This window comes from Gordionus sp. m RMFG-2023, chromosome 2 (assembly GCF_954871325.1).
Source record: "Gordionus sp. m RMFG-2023 chromosome 2, tfGorSpeb1-WG-v2, whole genome shotgun sequence".
Classification (NCBI taxonomy): domain Eukaryota; kingdom Metazoa; phylum Nematomorpha; class Gordioida; order Chordodea; family Parachordodidae; genus Gordionus; species Gordionus sp. m RMFG-2023.
The window spans coordinates 35900273-35915699 of record NC_088776.1 but is presented as its reverse complement, the minus strand read 5'-3'; the positions used below and the strand labels follow the sequence as shown (position 1 = coordinate 35915699).

At 27.0% G+C, this 15427-nt stretch overlaps 1 protein-coding gene across 1 annotated transcript; it reads right to left on the bottom strand.

Moving 5' to 3' along the window:
* Positions 1-425: 425 nt before the first annotated feature.
* Positions 426-1908, bottom strand: LOC135924295 (uncharacterized). Its single transcript, XM_065459350.1, has 6 exons — positions 1143-1908; positions 994-1068; positions 880-903; positions 783-809; positions 669-737; positions 426-628 (listed from the first exon to the last, which is right to left on the bottom strand). Exons 1-6 carry the CDS (start codon positions 1153-1155, stop codon positions 426-428), a joined length of 411 nt encoding a protein of 136 aa, XP_065315422.1. The 5' UTR covers positions 1156-1908.
* Positions 1909-15427: the final 13519 nt, after the last annotated feature.

Below are 15427 nucleotides of genomic sequence, written 5' to 3'. Positions count from 1 at the left end.
ACTTTGTTTAAATCATTCAAACCTAAAAATTTACTTTATTTTAATATTTATTATATTGTGTAATTCTTATAATATTTTTAATGGTGATCAGGCATTGCAAAAAACTATTCTATGAATCCTCCTATGAATATATCTTAAACAATATAATTTAACATAAAGAATTATTTTTATTGTTTTTTTTGTCGAAAATATTGAATGTTTGTTATTTATAACACAAGAATTTATTTTATATTTTTTATTCAATATTTTAGAAATATATTGAAAATATATATATAGAAATAAAATTTGTAAGAATACAATAATATATTATAATTCTATATATATATATATATAATTAAAATGATGTATTATAAAATACAATAATATATTATAATTGTAAATATATATACAGAAATAAAATTTGATATATTAGAATACAATATAAATTATAAATTGCTTTTTATTAGGTTTTTGAAATCTTGATTGTATTGTTTTCTGGAAGCTCTATTAGATTGTATTTGGTTCCTATGTATTTTTAAATTTAATATAAACATTCTAAATATATAATTATTTGTTTTATTTATGGTTTCCTTAAAAAAATTTGAAAGATTTTGAAGAGAATATCCAGTGTAGTCTAAAGTTTTGGTTGCTATAATTTTTGTTATATAAAATAAAGGAAAAATGTTTACTATTTGGTAGCTTAATTTGAGTGCCTAATATATTTTTTAAAATATTTTGAGATGAAGAGAATTCGAATGCTATTTTTATTTTATATTTAATAAAAATTAAAACACAAAATATACTAGCTGAAATAGTTTTTGATTGAGGGCCTAATAAATTTTGAATATGATATTGGGAATATAAGTTTGTTGTTATTTTTTTGTTGAGTAAAATGTTTACTCTCTGGTATCTTAACTTGAGTGCCTAACATATTTTTTGAAATAATTTGAGATGAAGATAATTTGACTGCTAATGTATTTTAATAAACAATAAACATTTAATTTTTAGTGATACCATATAGTTGAGTGTTTTCTGTATTGGAATGTGGTAGGTTAATTGTTTCCATATTTTGATTAGCTTGGGAAAAATCTTTTTTTAAAATACATGTATATTATAATATCATTTTCAAAAATTGCTAACTGTGAAATATTTTTAAATAATACTCTTTTTTTGCATTTTTTAGGCCTTTTGTGTATTGATCCTCGTTTGTATTTTATGGGCATTTTAATATTTTTCATTATATTCTAATCCCATTCTTGTAAAACTAATGAATTTTTATCTGAAATTAATCCTTTTTGAGAAGAATAATGAGCTGATGATTATTTTTCTCATAATTACTCACAACCTGTTTTAAAGTAGAAAAATCTTTTAGTTCTAAATTATATCTTAATTCCTATTAAATAAAAATATATTAAATAAGCATCAATTGAAAATAATTTTTAAAATAGGATAATTTTAAGACTGGGATGTCGAAGTTTTTTCAAATCGGGCAATTTGATAGTCGTAAACATTACTAGAGAAGAGCAAATAATAATATATATGGGAATGATATGATCTTTACAAATGGATGTGTCTGGAAAATAGTATTACGTGATACGTGATATATAGCGCATTCGCCCTCTAACGTTGAATATACAACAGAGCAACGCTAGGTTTTCCTCATTTCCATCTAATTGGAATTTATTAATTTAAGGGGGGAAAAAAATATGAGGAGCCCTCCACACGTTTGTGGGCAAGCCGCACGTACTTGTACGCACAACAATTCTGAAGAAATGTTATTAAAACGTCTATAGGCTTAGAGGAAAAGAGAGGGACCAAAAAATAGCCTACACCCAAGAACTGCTTTTAAAGTTAATTACTTTAAAGGTGGGAGGTGGAAAATTTAACTTGAAAAGCTTTATTGTAAGTTTATTTATTTTAGAGGTAAAAAAGAAATATACTTTCAAGAGGAATAAATCCACAAGAGAAATCGAGGAAGAAAAGTAAGAAAAAGGTATTTGAACTAGAGATCTCTAGGAACAAATTTAATTTTCATCTAAAATATCTATCTTTGATGCTAAAGAGTTTTCTGATAGACCTTTTGCAATTATTAAGCTTTATAAATTGTTTCATGTTTACATTCAGCTCCATCACGTCTTTTATAGCTTTGTAATACCATAACGATTTATATTTAGTATACTGTTTCCCTTTATGTGTATATAACCAAACGATAGCATCATGTACAAGGTTGTGATCTGAATTTCTTATTATATGGGCTAGGAACTGTATCCGACGTTTTTTTAACGTAATATTTATCGGAGTGTGGCTAGATTTCCTCCATAGTATTACTTAATGTATAGATAGAATTTTCGATTTGCCTAACTTTGATCGTAAAGTCATTTGATCGTAAATTTTGTCCATTTTTCTCTGATTGGTCTATTTAATCGCGGTAAATTAAAATCATTTTTAAACATTATGCTTAATACTGTAGCTGATAATTTAAGACTATTTTTTAAAAGAAGAAATGAATCATTACAAAGTATGATATATTTAATTTGATTTTTAAAAAAATATTTTTTTAGAGTGACACAAAATCATCTAACAGCTGAAGGTATATTTAATACTAAACTTATCTAGATTACATACATTAATTTAGATAAAGATTCTCAGTGTAATATAGATCAGAATATTAACCAACCCAGTAGCTCATCTAGTAATCAATAAGTAACAAATAAAATAATTATTTTTGAATAAACAAGCTAATACAATTCAACAAATACAACCACAACATATACAGCCCCAAATATTACAACCAATTACTAGAGATAACTTTTACCCTCCAATTTCAAGTAACAAAAATAATTGTATAAATTAATAAACATTTTTTTAGATATATTAACAAATGTGGCCCAAATACAAAGTTTTGCATTTAACCACACTAATAATCAAACTACTTTTACAAGTAGATTACAAATATTTTTTTAAAATTATATTTTAATATAATTAGACCTGGAAGACATTAACAATGCAGGAATTTTATTAGACTTACATAATTCCAACAATGAAAATTTAAGTAAATAAATTATATTATTACATTTTACATAATCTGATTATAAGTAATTTATATTTTGACACTGTAATTTTTAGATATACAATATATTCCTACTTCAAAAGGGAATTTGTGCTTGTATCATGATGGATAATATATAACAAAAGAAAAGAATATTCAAAATCTAATTACTCAATATAATTTAAAAATTATAAATAAATATTTATTTGGATAAAGCATCTTGTTATATAAAACTTATGTATAATTATAATATAGATGTATAATAAAATATAATATTCTGATCAAATTATCAATTAATTTTATTTATAAGTTATAATTATCTAATAAATAATAAATTGTAATCATATTTATCAGTTGCTTCTATTTCCATTATTTAAAGGAGTTCAAAATCAGTAGCTCTTCTTTCTTCATTATCTAATAAATAATAAATTTTAATAATATTTATCAGTTGCTTCTATTTCCATTATTTAAGGAGTTCAAAATCAGTAGCTCTTCTTTCTTCATTATCTAATAAATAATAAATTTTAATCATTTTTATCAGTTTATTAATAGGTATACATTGTAATCATATTTATAGTTGCTTCTATTTCCATCAATTAAAGGCATTCAAAATCAGTAGCTCTTCATTATCTAATAAATAATACATTGATATATGTTTATTAATAGGTATACATTATTACACTAATCTGATATAAAGAATTAGAAAAATATTTCCATTATTTAAAGGAGTTCAAAATCAGTAGCTCTTCTTTCTTCATTATCTAATAAATAATAAATTTTAATCATTTTTATCAGTTTATTAATAGGTATACGTTGTTTGTAATCATATTTATAGTTGCTTCTATTTCCATCAATTAAAGGCATTCAAAATCAGTAGCTCTTCATTATCTAATAAATAATACATTGATATATGTTTATTAATAGGTATACATAACTACATTAATCTGATATTAAGAATTAGAAAAATTACGTGCATATAAATTCATATGAATTAAAAAATCGTCCATTTTGACCTGAAATGGACAAAGGTACCATTTTACGATCAAAATAATACGATCAAAGGAGGCCCTCCCGAATTTTCTGTTTTTTAGGATTGATGGATTGATATTAAATACCAAATGATTATGAAAGGGGATATTAACAGGAGACAATGTAATGTTCAGTCCAACTCTTTTGAATATGATGGAACAAGAGTCAGGTTATCAAACTTTTTTTCTTGATGTCTCAGATTAGTATTTACTTATTTCTTATAATTACTTATTTCTTCAATATACTTTATTCATTTTTCATATTTATGTTTATTTACTTATTTCTTATATATACTTTATTTATTTTCATATTTATGCTTATTTACTTATTTCTTGTATATACTTTATTTATTTTCAGATTTATGCTTTATTTTCATGTATATTTTTTCCTGTATATACCTCTTACATATATATACCTATGCTTTATCCATTTATATATATTATTTTTATCTCTCATGTATATATTTCTTATATTTATGATGGGAAGGAATTAAATTCACTTAAGATTAATACAATAATTAGCTTTTGTGTCAGTAGATTAAACTTTATACTAGAAATTACATTATTTACATAGCATTGAGACAAGTTTTGTCTACATTCCCCTTATACTTAAACAATTTAAAACTTTAACCTTAACAATAATCATAGCAATAACATAAAACATGTTAGTAGTTTTAAACTCTACATCCCCTTATACTTAAACGATTTGAAACTTTAACCTTAACATATAATCATAGCAATAATATAAAACACGTTAGTAGATTTTAACTTTTATACTAGGAATTATATTATTTATAATTGTTTTGAGACAAGTTTTGTCTACATCCCCTAATACTTAAACACTTTGAAACCTTCAATCTTAACATATAATCATAGCAACAATATAAAACACAAATTTAGGATCAGTTTACCATGCACCTGACTAATTTCTAGTCTTTCCTTAGGCAATAAACCCAAACATAAATTTAATTCTCTGGTCAACCTTCATAAAATCTTGAATTTTTATAAATCTCCTTTTACTTAGGTTATTTTCTTATTGACTATTAAATATTTTTTATCCCCCTTATCCTTTAATACTTTTCTATAATTTATCGTCCATCTTTTAATAATTTGTTTCTTACCCCTTGGATAACTTATTATTCTTCCACCTCCATTTTGAAATTTTTCCCTCCCTTTTTATGACTTATTTTTTATTTTATTTATTTCTAGTTTCTCACATGGTTTTTGTTTTTCCCTTTCAAAATAAACTTTTTACATTTTACGCCCTCCATCTTTTAATAATTTTTGTTTTACCCCTTCTTGCATAACTTTTATTCTTTTCGTCACCATTTTGGATTTTTCCCTCCCTTTATTATTTATAGTTATTTATTTATTTTTCCCCTTTATTTTTTATTTTTGTCTCCTTCTAGTTTCCCATATGGGTTTAGCTTTTCCTTTAAAATAAATATGTAAATTTGTAAACAATTTTAAATAATACGAAATAGGATTTAATTGTTTTTTGGAAAATAAATTAGTATTGTTAAGATTTATAAACATGTATATCTCTCATGTTTCTAATTATTTTCATTGTGTTTATTATAAACAAATTAAAAAATCATTAAAAAAAACTTTAATAATTTTCTGCAAAAATTTTATTTCGCTAATTTTACTGTTATAATAATTTTTGCCTTATCTTGTTGCTTACCCAATTGAGTCGGATCCAAACTTACACATCGAAACAGGTTAATTTCTTTTTACTACTTTACTTCCCTTAATATAATTCCTTCGTATTTTCTTCCCCTGTTTTTGGCCCTATTAATTTTTTTTCTAGTTTATCTTAGAATCCATTATAATTGGTATCAAGTTATATTATGACGTTTCCCTATGACCTTTTATTAGTTCTTATGTGACGTTTCCAAAGGACTACACCCTTTATTGATGACTTTTTACAAGGTGACCCAATTTTTCTCTAAGCTTGAATGTATAGCTACACTATTTGCTCCTCGACAAATTTCTTTTATCCCCTACAAAATATTTACTTGTATTCTAGTGTATACATTAGAATAGAGGTTTCGTAATCACGTTAGAAGAGGCAGCCTGAATCTGGGTCAAAATTTTTTTTTTTTTACTTAGCTAGGTAATGGCATTTAATGTACTTCCGTTCGTATTTTTTTCTACCCCTGTCTGCCCCTCTCAAATTTTTCTTTAATGCCTGTCTTTTCTTCTGAATTTATTGATCTTCAATCTGTTATGATTTCTATATAGTTCATGTACTTTACTCTCTGCATTGGTGCCTTTATATGTGATCCAATTTCACAGCTATCCTATCAGCTCCTCAATTTTCTATCCCCTAAAAGACAAACTCTGCTCGGTCCAAACGTATACCTTTGAATAGAGGGCAATATAATATAATATTACTTTTGCCACATTACTATAAAAGGCCTCTATCTTCTCAAATCTGCATTTTGTAAAAGTTTTACTTTTATTTTTCCCTTCAAATTTTAAATCTTTTTCTACTAATATGTCTGTCAATTCGATCTTTTTCAAAGAGCAGTAATTGGATAATCTTGGGCGACTTGAACATTAGGATTGGGAAGTAGGAGTCCTACCTTTAAATATTATTTGACAGTATTTTGGGAAGTTTCTCTTATTATAAAACTTAAACTATTTATGAAATGTTATATACCTTCAAACTACAGTTATACAGGATTTCTCATTTATTACTTTAAATAGGTAGTTGTTTAGGTTGTTAATAATATATTTCAGTCTTTCTAATCTTAGTTTCTCCGTATTGTATAATAAAAAATAAACTTACAAATTAAATAATTTCTTTTTAATTCTTCTAAGGTATTTAATATGAACAAACTACAGTTATACAAGATTTTTCATTTATTACTTTAAATGGGTAGTTGTTTAGGTTGATAATATATTTCAGTCATTTTAATCTTAGCTTCTCCGTATTGTATATTAAAAATTAACTTACAAAAATGGATGACATCAATTATACTAAACTTCCCTAAAAATAAGTCCCCAAACTGCCTTAAAGATTACAGAGGTATTGCACTAATTCCAGTCACACTAAAAATGTTCACATACATCATATCAGTCAGGATTAAATCAATCATTAACAGATTCCTTTCTAATGCTATCACATCATACAGGAAGGGCAGAAATACTACGGAGTTGACCATGGCACTTAAGGTCATTCTGGAAAAGGCCAGAATGCATAAATCCCCCATCTTTGCCCTGATCATTGATTTAAGTCAAGCCTTTGACTCCATAATTCAGAATAAGATATGGCCCTTGCTGGAAAACATTGGAATAGATAAACATCTGATAGCGCTAATTAAGATAATTTACGACAATCATAGCGTAGTTCCTCAGCATTTAAATATGAAGTCGCAACCTTTTATGGCAAATAGAGGCCTCAAACAAGGATGCATCCTTTCACCGATTATTTTTAATGTAATAATGAATGATATCCTAAATAAATCCTTTAAACAGGAATATGCACTCAACACATATTACAGTGAGCAACAACACCTCAATGGTATGCACAACTCTTTAAACTTTCTATGTTATGCTGACGACATATGTATTCTAGCCAACTCAGAATACAAATTAAGAAATATTTTATCATTATTTGTCAACAACTGTGATGGATATGGTCTAAGAGTAAACTACACAAAAACCAAACTAATCACCTCAAATACTGATGCGAGTCACTTAAACCCCTATAACTTTGAGGGTAATACGATAGAATTAGTGTCAGATTTTAAATACCTAGGAACCAGGATAACGTCATTAGGCCTCACCTTTTTAGATACGAAATCGAGAACGAATAATGCTAGACTCCGCTATCATCAACTGTCGAAATTATGGTCATCCAACCAAATATCAACTAATTTAAAAATAAGACTCTCCAAGTCCCTAATTGTACCCATTTTTAAACCTCTATAGGCTTAAATTTAAAAGGAGTGGGACAAAGAAAAAGCCTATACCCGAGAACTACAGTATAATTTAATTACTTTAAAGGTGGGTGATGGCTGATTTTCAGCTTAATTTCTTTAATGTAAGTTATATCTGTAAATAAATATGATTAAAATAAAATAATATTTACCACCAATTACCATTTTTTCCATTAGATAAAAAAAATACGTAAAAAAATTTATTAAAAATAATACGTAAAAAAATTTATTAAAAAAAATAATAAACAACTTTTTTTTAATATTTGTTTGTAAAACAAGCGTGTTGAATAAAAAAATAAAATAACTTTATATGACACCATTTATTGCTGTTAAATAAAGGCGTTCCAATTATACGTGATACGTGATATTAAGCGCACTAGCCCTAAGATGTCATATATATATCAAAGATATATATATGAGATATATATATAACAGAGCAACGCTTGGTCTCTTATAAGAGCCCATCTAACTGGGATAAAAAGGGGAAATATTTAACTAAATAAGAGAAAACCATCCACGTTTTTTGGGCAGGCCGCAGTTACCTGTGCGCGCAAGAGGCAAAGCCCCTTACTTAAAAGCCCATGGAAGTAAAAGGAGAGGTCAAAAGGCCCATGCCCGATTAAATAAAAGTTTATTTATGGAAGGGCTATATTGGCTATGTTAATTTTACTTTCAATTTGCATTGTAAAAAACCTAGAAATAATAACCTAGAAATAAGAACCTAGAAATAAGAAATGATTATAATAATCATCTATCGTAAATAAAAACCCATGCCCGATTAAAATAAAACTAGATTATAGAAGGATAATATTGGCTATATTGATTTTATTTGAAATAATATAGAGAAATAAATAATAACTCAGCTTAAATAAATATAATAACATAATGTTAGAGTAGTATGCTAAAACTAAGGTTAAAGAAAACTTACGTTGAGCAATAATAAATCGAATAACCATCCAATGAGTGTACAGTATTAGGTTAAGGAATATAAAGGTTATGTAAAAAAATTTTGGAATGGGCTTGAAAATGGTAAAGAGGAGAATGAAATTTTTAAAACCCCCTAGAGGGATTGAATGAATACATAGGAAAAAACTATCGATCTATAAGGTAGTTGGTTTTCATTTTAAGAAGTTTATTGATTGAACTTTTATTATTATTCAGATATGTAAATTGAGTTAGGCTTATGTTCAAATTCAGAATGTCAAATATAGTTTTATTTAACCAGTATGTTTTATAATTACAGTATCTTTTGTTTTTGTAGATAGGTAGCCAGTCCAATGCTTCATAGGCCAAATTATTTCCCGCATTTCTCAGAATATGCGCAAATAATTGAATTCTTCTTTTCTTTAGCTGTACTGTGACTGGAATGTGTTTGGATAGTTTCCATAGACTAATATTTGTAATGACTCTAGGATATATATAACCATTTATAAGTCTTAGGCATCTATTGATAAAGACTTGAAGTTTTTTTAGTTTGAGTTTTATTTACATCCCAAATATCGCTTCCGTATAGAAGAATGGGGATGATCAACGAATTGAACAGCTGTAGTCTGCTTTTGACTGATATTTCCCTTGTTATCCATAGTTTAAAATATTTGTAGAATATCGATTTTGCATGTTTGAGTCTTAATTCTATTTCGTTCTTTATATGTCCTTTGTTGTCTAGATTTACTCCAAGATATTTGAATTCCTCAACTAAATTAATCCCTAATCTTTCAGCAGTATAGTTTGGATTTATCTCTACCCATGGAGAGGGCATTATAACTGTTTTTTTAAAGTTAATCATAAGTCCGATTTCGCTGCTATATGATTTAAGAATATCGAGGATACATATAACTTCCCCCATAGATTTCGTAATGATTACAAAATCATCAGCATAGGATATGATACGGTGTTTTAAGTACAGGTTATCTTGGTGAGATAGATTTAGTAAGTTAAACGCTCCTAATGTATCTGCGATAATTTTATTCATAACAATATTAAATAGGATAGGAGACAGAACACATCCTTGTTTAACTCCTTTACGTACCATAAAGGAAGGAGATTGGACATTCTCTACTTTAAAGGTAGACATCAGTGAGCCATAATGATTTCTGAGGATTCTTATTATGTTTAAGTCCACACCACTATCTGTTAAGATATTCCATAGAACTTCATGCTTGATGCAATCTAATGCTTTTTTAAAATCTACAAAGATGAAGAAAAAAGGTAGTTTATATCTGAAGCATTTTTGTAAGGTAATTTTTAGCGCTAAAATGGGTTGAAGGATGTTTCTACCTGGTCTGTAAGCACAAATATTGTTTGATAATAAATGGCTAGTAGAGTTTACTATTCTATCTTTTAGAAGTACTATGAAGACCTTAGATGCTATAGACGTCAGCACAATCGCCCTATAGTCATCAAAAGTGGATGGATTGGAAACTTTTGGGAAATTGCAAATAAAGGATATGTTCCTTTCTTTTGGAGTAACACCGGAAACCCAAATTTTATTAAACAACATCAGTAAAAACACTGATATATAATCTGGAGCGACTTTTAAGTGTTTCGCTCTAATGCAATCAAGTCCGGCCGCCTTGTTATTTTTCAGTTTTAGTATAGCCTTCTGACGTAGTAAAATTTGAGTTGGCTGGGAGTAGGTCATTCTCCGTAGGAAGTATCACATGATTGGAGTTGAACATCTCAGAATAATGTTCTAACCATAATTTCATTTGTACTTCAGGGTCTCGAATGTTATTATCACCAATTTTTAATCTGGGAAGACATTTAAAATTTGAAAGTTTTCCGAACATTTTCAATTTCTTATAAGCATCAAATAATCTGTTGCATCTCATATCTGCCTCAATTTCATTTGCTCTATTGACCACATATTTCCTTCTATCTGACCTTAGAAGTCTCTGTATAGTTTTCCATAGATCCACATCTCTAAAGCTTTTGGTTTTTAGTTCCTTTATTTTGTATTCTGTGGTCGGGGATATCCATTCTTTAGGGGGAGGGCCTCTAATTTTTGTAAAATTCTTACAGTTCAGTAATAGGATGTTTTTGAAATCACTCCAGCAGCTTTCCAGGGTTGAATTCCGATTAGTTTGCATGAAACGATTTATTTCTAGAGAGAGCTTAATCGAAATTTCATCTTTGACTAATGGACATTTTAAATTATTATAGTTTTCCCGACAGCTTAGTTGGCGGGGAGCTACTCTCTTAGATGCACTCAGTGGCGTAGCTAGGGATTTTCCTTAGAGGGGATCCATACATATAAAAACTGGGGGGCTTCGCCCCCCCCCCCAGACCCCCTTTAACGGCCCTTCGGCCCTTTTGCCCGGCCTTCGGCCGGGTTTATCTTTCAAATCATAACCATATCTTCGATAATATAGAATATATATTTTTTAAATGCATCAATAATATGTTATTGTAATTTAGTAGATTATTCTCAATGACTTTATAATAATACTATCCAGAATAATTTCAATAGTAATATAATATCCTTCCACAAACATCAAAACCAGAAAAATAAAATTCATATAAAATCACTTTTAAGTGTTTTGAACGTATAATCTAAAAAAAATTTTTGCTCTGGGAGGGGTCCAAACCCGAAAACCACCCCCGTAGCTACGCTACTGGATGCACATAAAGTATTTTTGTTTCTCCACAATTCACTATTGATCATTAAATGTTCTTTCACCATTTTGTGGTCAGAGATGTTGACTGTAGTAATCGCTCTCACATCCAGAAATCAGTTATATGAATGTTTGACAAAATAAAATCAATTTGTGAGGAATATTTATTTCTATAGAAAGTAAAAGTGTGTTGAATCTTATGTTGAAAAAAAGTATTTTCTATTTTAAGGCCCTTACCTTTACATAGTTCTAATAAAGACAAGTTGTCAGAATTATTTTGGCAAGATAGCGTAGCATTGCCAATAGTGTTGTTTGTTAAGTAAGACTCCATTTTACCGATTTTAGTATTGAAATCGCCAAGAATAATCAGGTTGTATCTCTTGGGTAGTGAATCAATAATGTTGTTTAACTCATCAAAAAAAAGCATCCTTTCCCTCAGGGCTGGGGGCGAGTAAATATTTATGATGATAGTAGGTTTGAAGGCTGTATTAATGTAAAGGGCTGCCATTCTTTCCGAAATAGGGATAAACTTCCTGATATATTGGCAGATATTATTTTTAATTAAAAATGCCACTCCGGACCATTTATTCATATTAGTTCCAGAACTTAACAATGTAAAATCTTTAAATACAGCTTTTAAGTCATTGCACATATGGGTTTCTTGTATGGCGATTATGTCCATATTCTCATTAGAGAGTAATTTAGTAAGGATAGAGATTTTATTATAAAGACCGTTTATATTATAAGTGGATATATATAATTGTCCCTTAATTTCGAACATGATATAAATATTATAACTTCTTTAAAAATCAAGAGGGAGGAAATTCTAAAAGAAAGGAAATCGAAATAAAATGGAAGTATACTTCAGAAGGGGATTTGTAAGGATAGCTATAATAATAAAAGATACTTCAGGTAAATCGGCCAGTAAAAGAATTACAACTGAAAGGAAATGTAAGACATCAAGGTTGATATATGAAAGTTATACCAACCGAAAGTTACACCAACCATGGCCAGTTTAAAGATTTTAGGCCCAAATTTAATTCAGCCAACCTATAGTGTAGTAGAAAAAGATGCACAGGCTTTGCTCACTTATCATTGAAAGTATAGCCATATTTTACTTTATTTATTATACTAAATTTTATATTTTAAGTGGAAATTCATTGCAATCTACAAACAACTCTCTAATAACTCAAGCATTCACTGTTGAGAGTATAAAAATTTTTACCAATTGATTTTAGTAATTTTAATGATTTTAGGCCCAAATTTAATTCAGCCACCTAAAATGTAGAAGAAGATGCTGAGGTCATGCTCACTTCTGCTGAAGGTATCGATTTATTTTATTTTACTTTATTGATTATATTAAATTTTTTAAGTGCAAATTCAATTCAGCTTGCAAATGATAATAAATCAGCAGGAGGAGCAGCTATTGAAAGATTTTAATCCTTTGAATAAACATAATTAATAAATCTATTTTAGATGATAGTGATTTTCCAATAGATTTAGAAATGCTCTAATTGATTTACATCAATATTGTTTATATATATATATATTTATTATACAATATAGATATGAATCATATCTATTCAGTGTTAATACCTTATATGAATGCATATTGTATTATGATTGTTATTACAATATTATATATTATTCAGTACAAATATAAATGGTCAATCTGTCTATGCAATGTATAAATACTTAAAATAAATCATTTATTAATATATAAAGAAGACTTTAACACTAAAAATAAAAAATCTAAAGCCTGTTAATTTAATAGGGACATTTATCAAAGAAGTGAATGTAAAAGTTATTATTTAAAATATAAAAAATTTAAATAACCCTTCATTTACTATGAATAAATTTTTATAAGAAAGAGAGATATATTGTTTGCCATGCTTTTAAATTATTAGAAAAAATCAGATTGAAAATATATAAATACCATGTTTAGGATTTAAAAATGATTCATATTATATTAGGCACATTAGGCAATAACAATTGTGAAAAAATTAATAACATATTTATTGCTCATAAGTAAGTATGTATAAACATTTTTATAACATATATTTAAAAAATTATAATTAAACATTATATTTAATTAAAATTCACTAAATAAAGAAAATATTAGTATTTTATTGATAATATTTAAAGATAGAGTTTATCTAATGGCCATATATATTAATGTAATATACAAAAAATTAGTATTTATAAATTGACAATAATTTATTTGGAAAAAATTAACATATTTATTAATATACTAAATATATTTATAATATATATAATATTTATATTTATGACTTTTTAGTAGTGCTGTAAAAATTTTAAAAAATTCGAACGCGTTCAACGTTCATTGACAAAAATCGAACGCGTTCACGTTCAAATTCAAAAAAAGGAACGCGTTCAAGTTCATGAACGCGTTCATACGTTCAAAATTTTATGATAAATTTTTTTTAAAATTTAATTTAATATAAATAAATGCCTTATATTTTTCAACACAATATATTAGCCATGATAAAAAATAAGTTTTATTTTGATAATATAATTATAAATACAATATAATAGAGCGATAAAAAAAATAAATTTATAAAAAAATTTTCTTATTAATTTTTAATAATAATTGCTTTTCAAAATTTTCATCTGATGATAGGCATGAACGCTTGTCAGTTAATACAGCGTTAGCTATACTAAAAACTCGTTCAACAGGGGCGGATGAAGGGATTGCGGTGTTATACTTGATTAACAATTCTTTTAAAAGGGGGAATTTATTAAAAACATTTAATGTTTTATCCATTGTTTCAAAAAATTGAGCTATGTTATCATCCTCCAATCTGCCCTCTTCTTCCTCGTCAAATAAAAAGGATATCTCGGAATTGATTTTAAAACAGTGAAATATTTTTGATATTTGGGCCATGGTAATTCTAATTCATCTAATATTGAATTTTGATTTTCAGAATCTGATTATGAAATATTTATATCCATGCAAATGCTAATCTATTAAATTAAAATATAAAATATTCAAATTAATAAACTTTAATCTTATCTTCTCTAGCAGTAGCACTATGGTACGTTAATTGCAATATGAAAAAGGAAAAAGTAAAAACAGCTGATTAAAAAATATAAGACTTTTTTGTTAAAAAATTGGATTAAATATTAATTTTTCAAATAAATAAAAATATAAGACTTTTTTGTTAAAAAATGCGGATTAATATTAATTTTTCAAATAAATAAAAATAAAAAGTGTTTTTAAAATTGAACGAACGTAAAATTGAACGCGTTCATCAAAGAAAAGGAACGCGTTCACGTTCAAAGTTCGTCAAAAAAAAGGAACGCCGTTCATCACCTTTTTTCAAAAAAACGAACTTCGTTCATACAACACTACTTTTTAGTGGAGTAATACATTATGGGAACATTTACTTATTTTTTTATTTTTTGCTATTCTGATTTTCGCTGTTTCGTACTGAATTCGATGTTTATTTACCATTTTTAAAAAAAAAATTGGATTGAGTTAATTTTTTGTGATTATTTAATGATTGTATATTAGAGATCTGCAAAGGCCAGCCAGCTGAAAGACTCCCCAGGAAAATTAAAATAGGCTAGGCAAGTCATACATAAAAAATTTTGGGCCAGGCCTGACAATTTATATATAAAAATCAAGCAGAGTATCACAAATCTCTGATTTTTTGTAAAATTTTAATATAGCCTTGGCATTAAAATTTTGATATATTTTTTTTGAATTTCAAGCATATATTTTGATTTACTATTTGAAAATAAATTATATGTTAATCTTTATATTTTAAGAGCTGTCTAAAAAGAATA

What these genes read in the sequence shown, in the direction of transcription:
- LOC135924295 (XM_065459350.1), bottom strand. An exon ending in ATCAAAAACTATTTCAGCTA is followed by an intron (nt 738 to 782) that starts GTATATTTTGTG and finishes AAATAAAAATAG; the next exon opens with CATTCGAATTCTCTTCATCT. An exon ending in TCAAATTAAGCTACCAAATA is followed by an intron (nt 629 to 668) that starts GTAAACATTTTT and finishes CAAAAATTATAG; the next exon opens with CAACCAAAACTTTAGACTAC.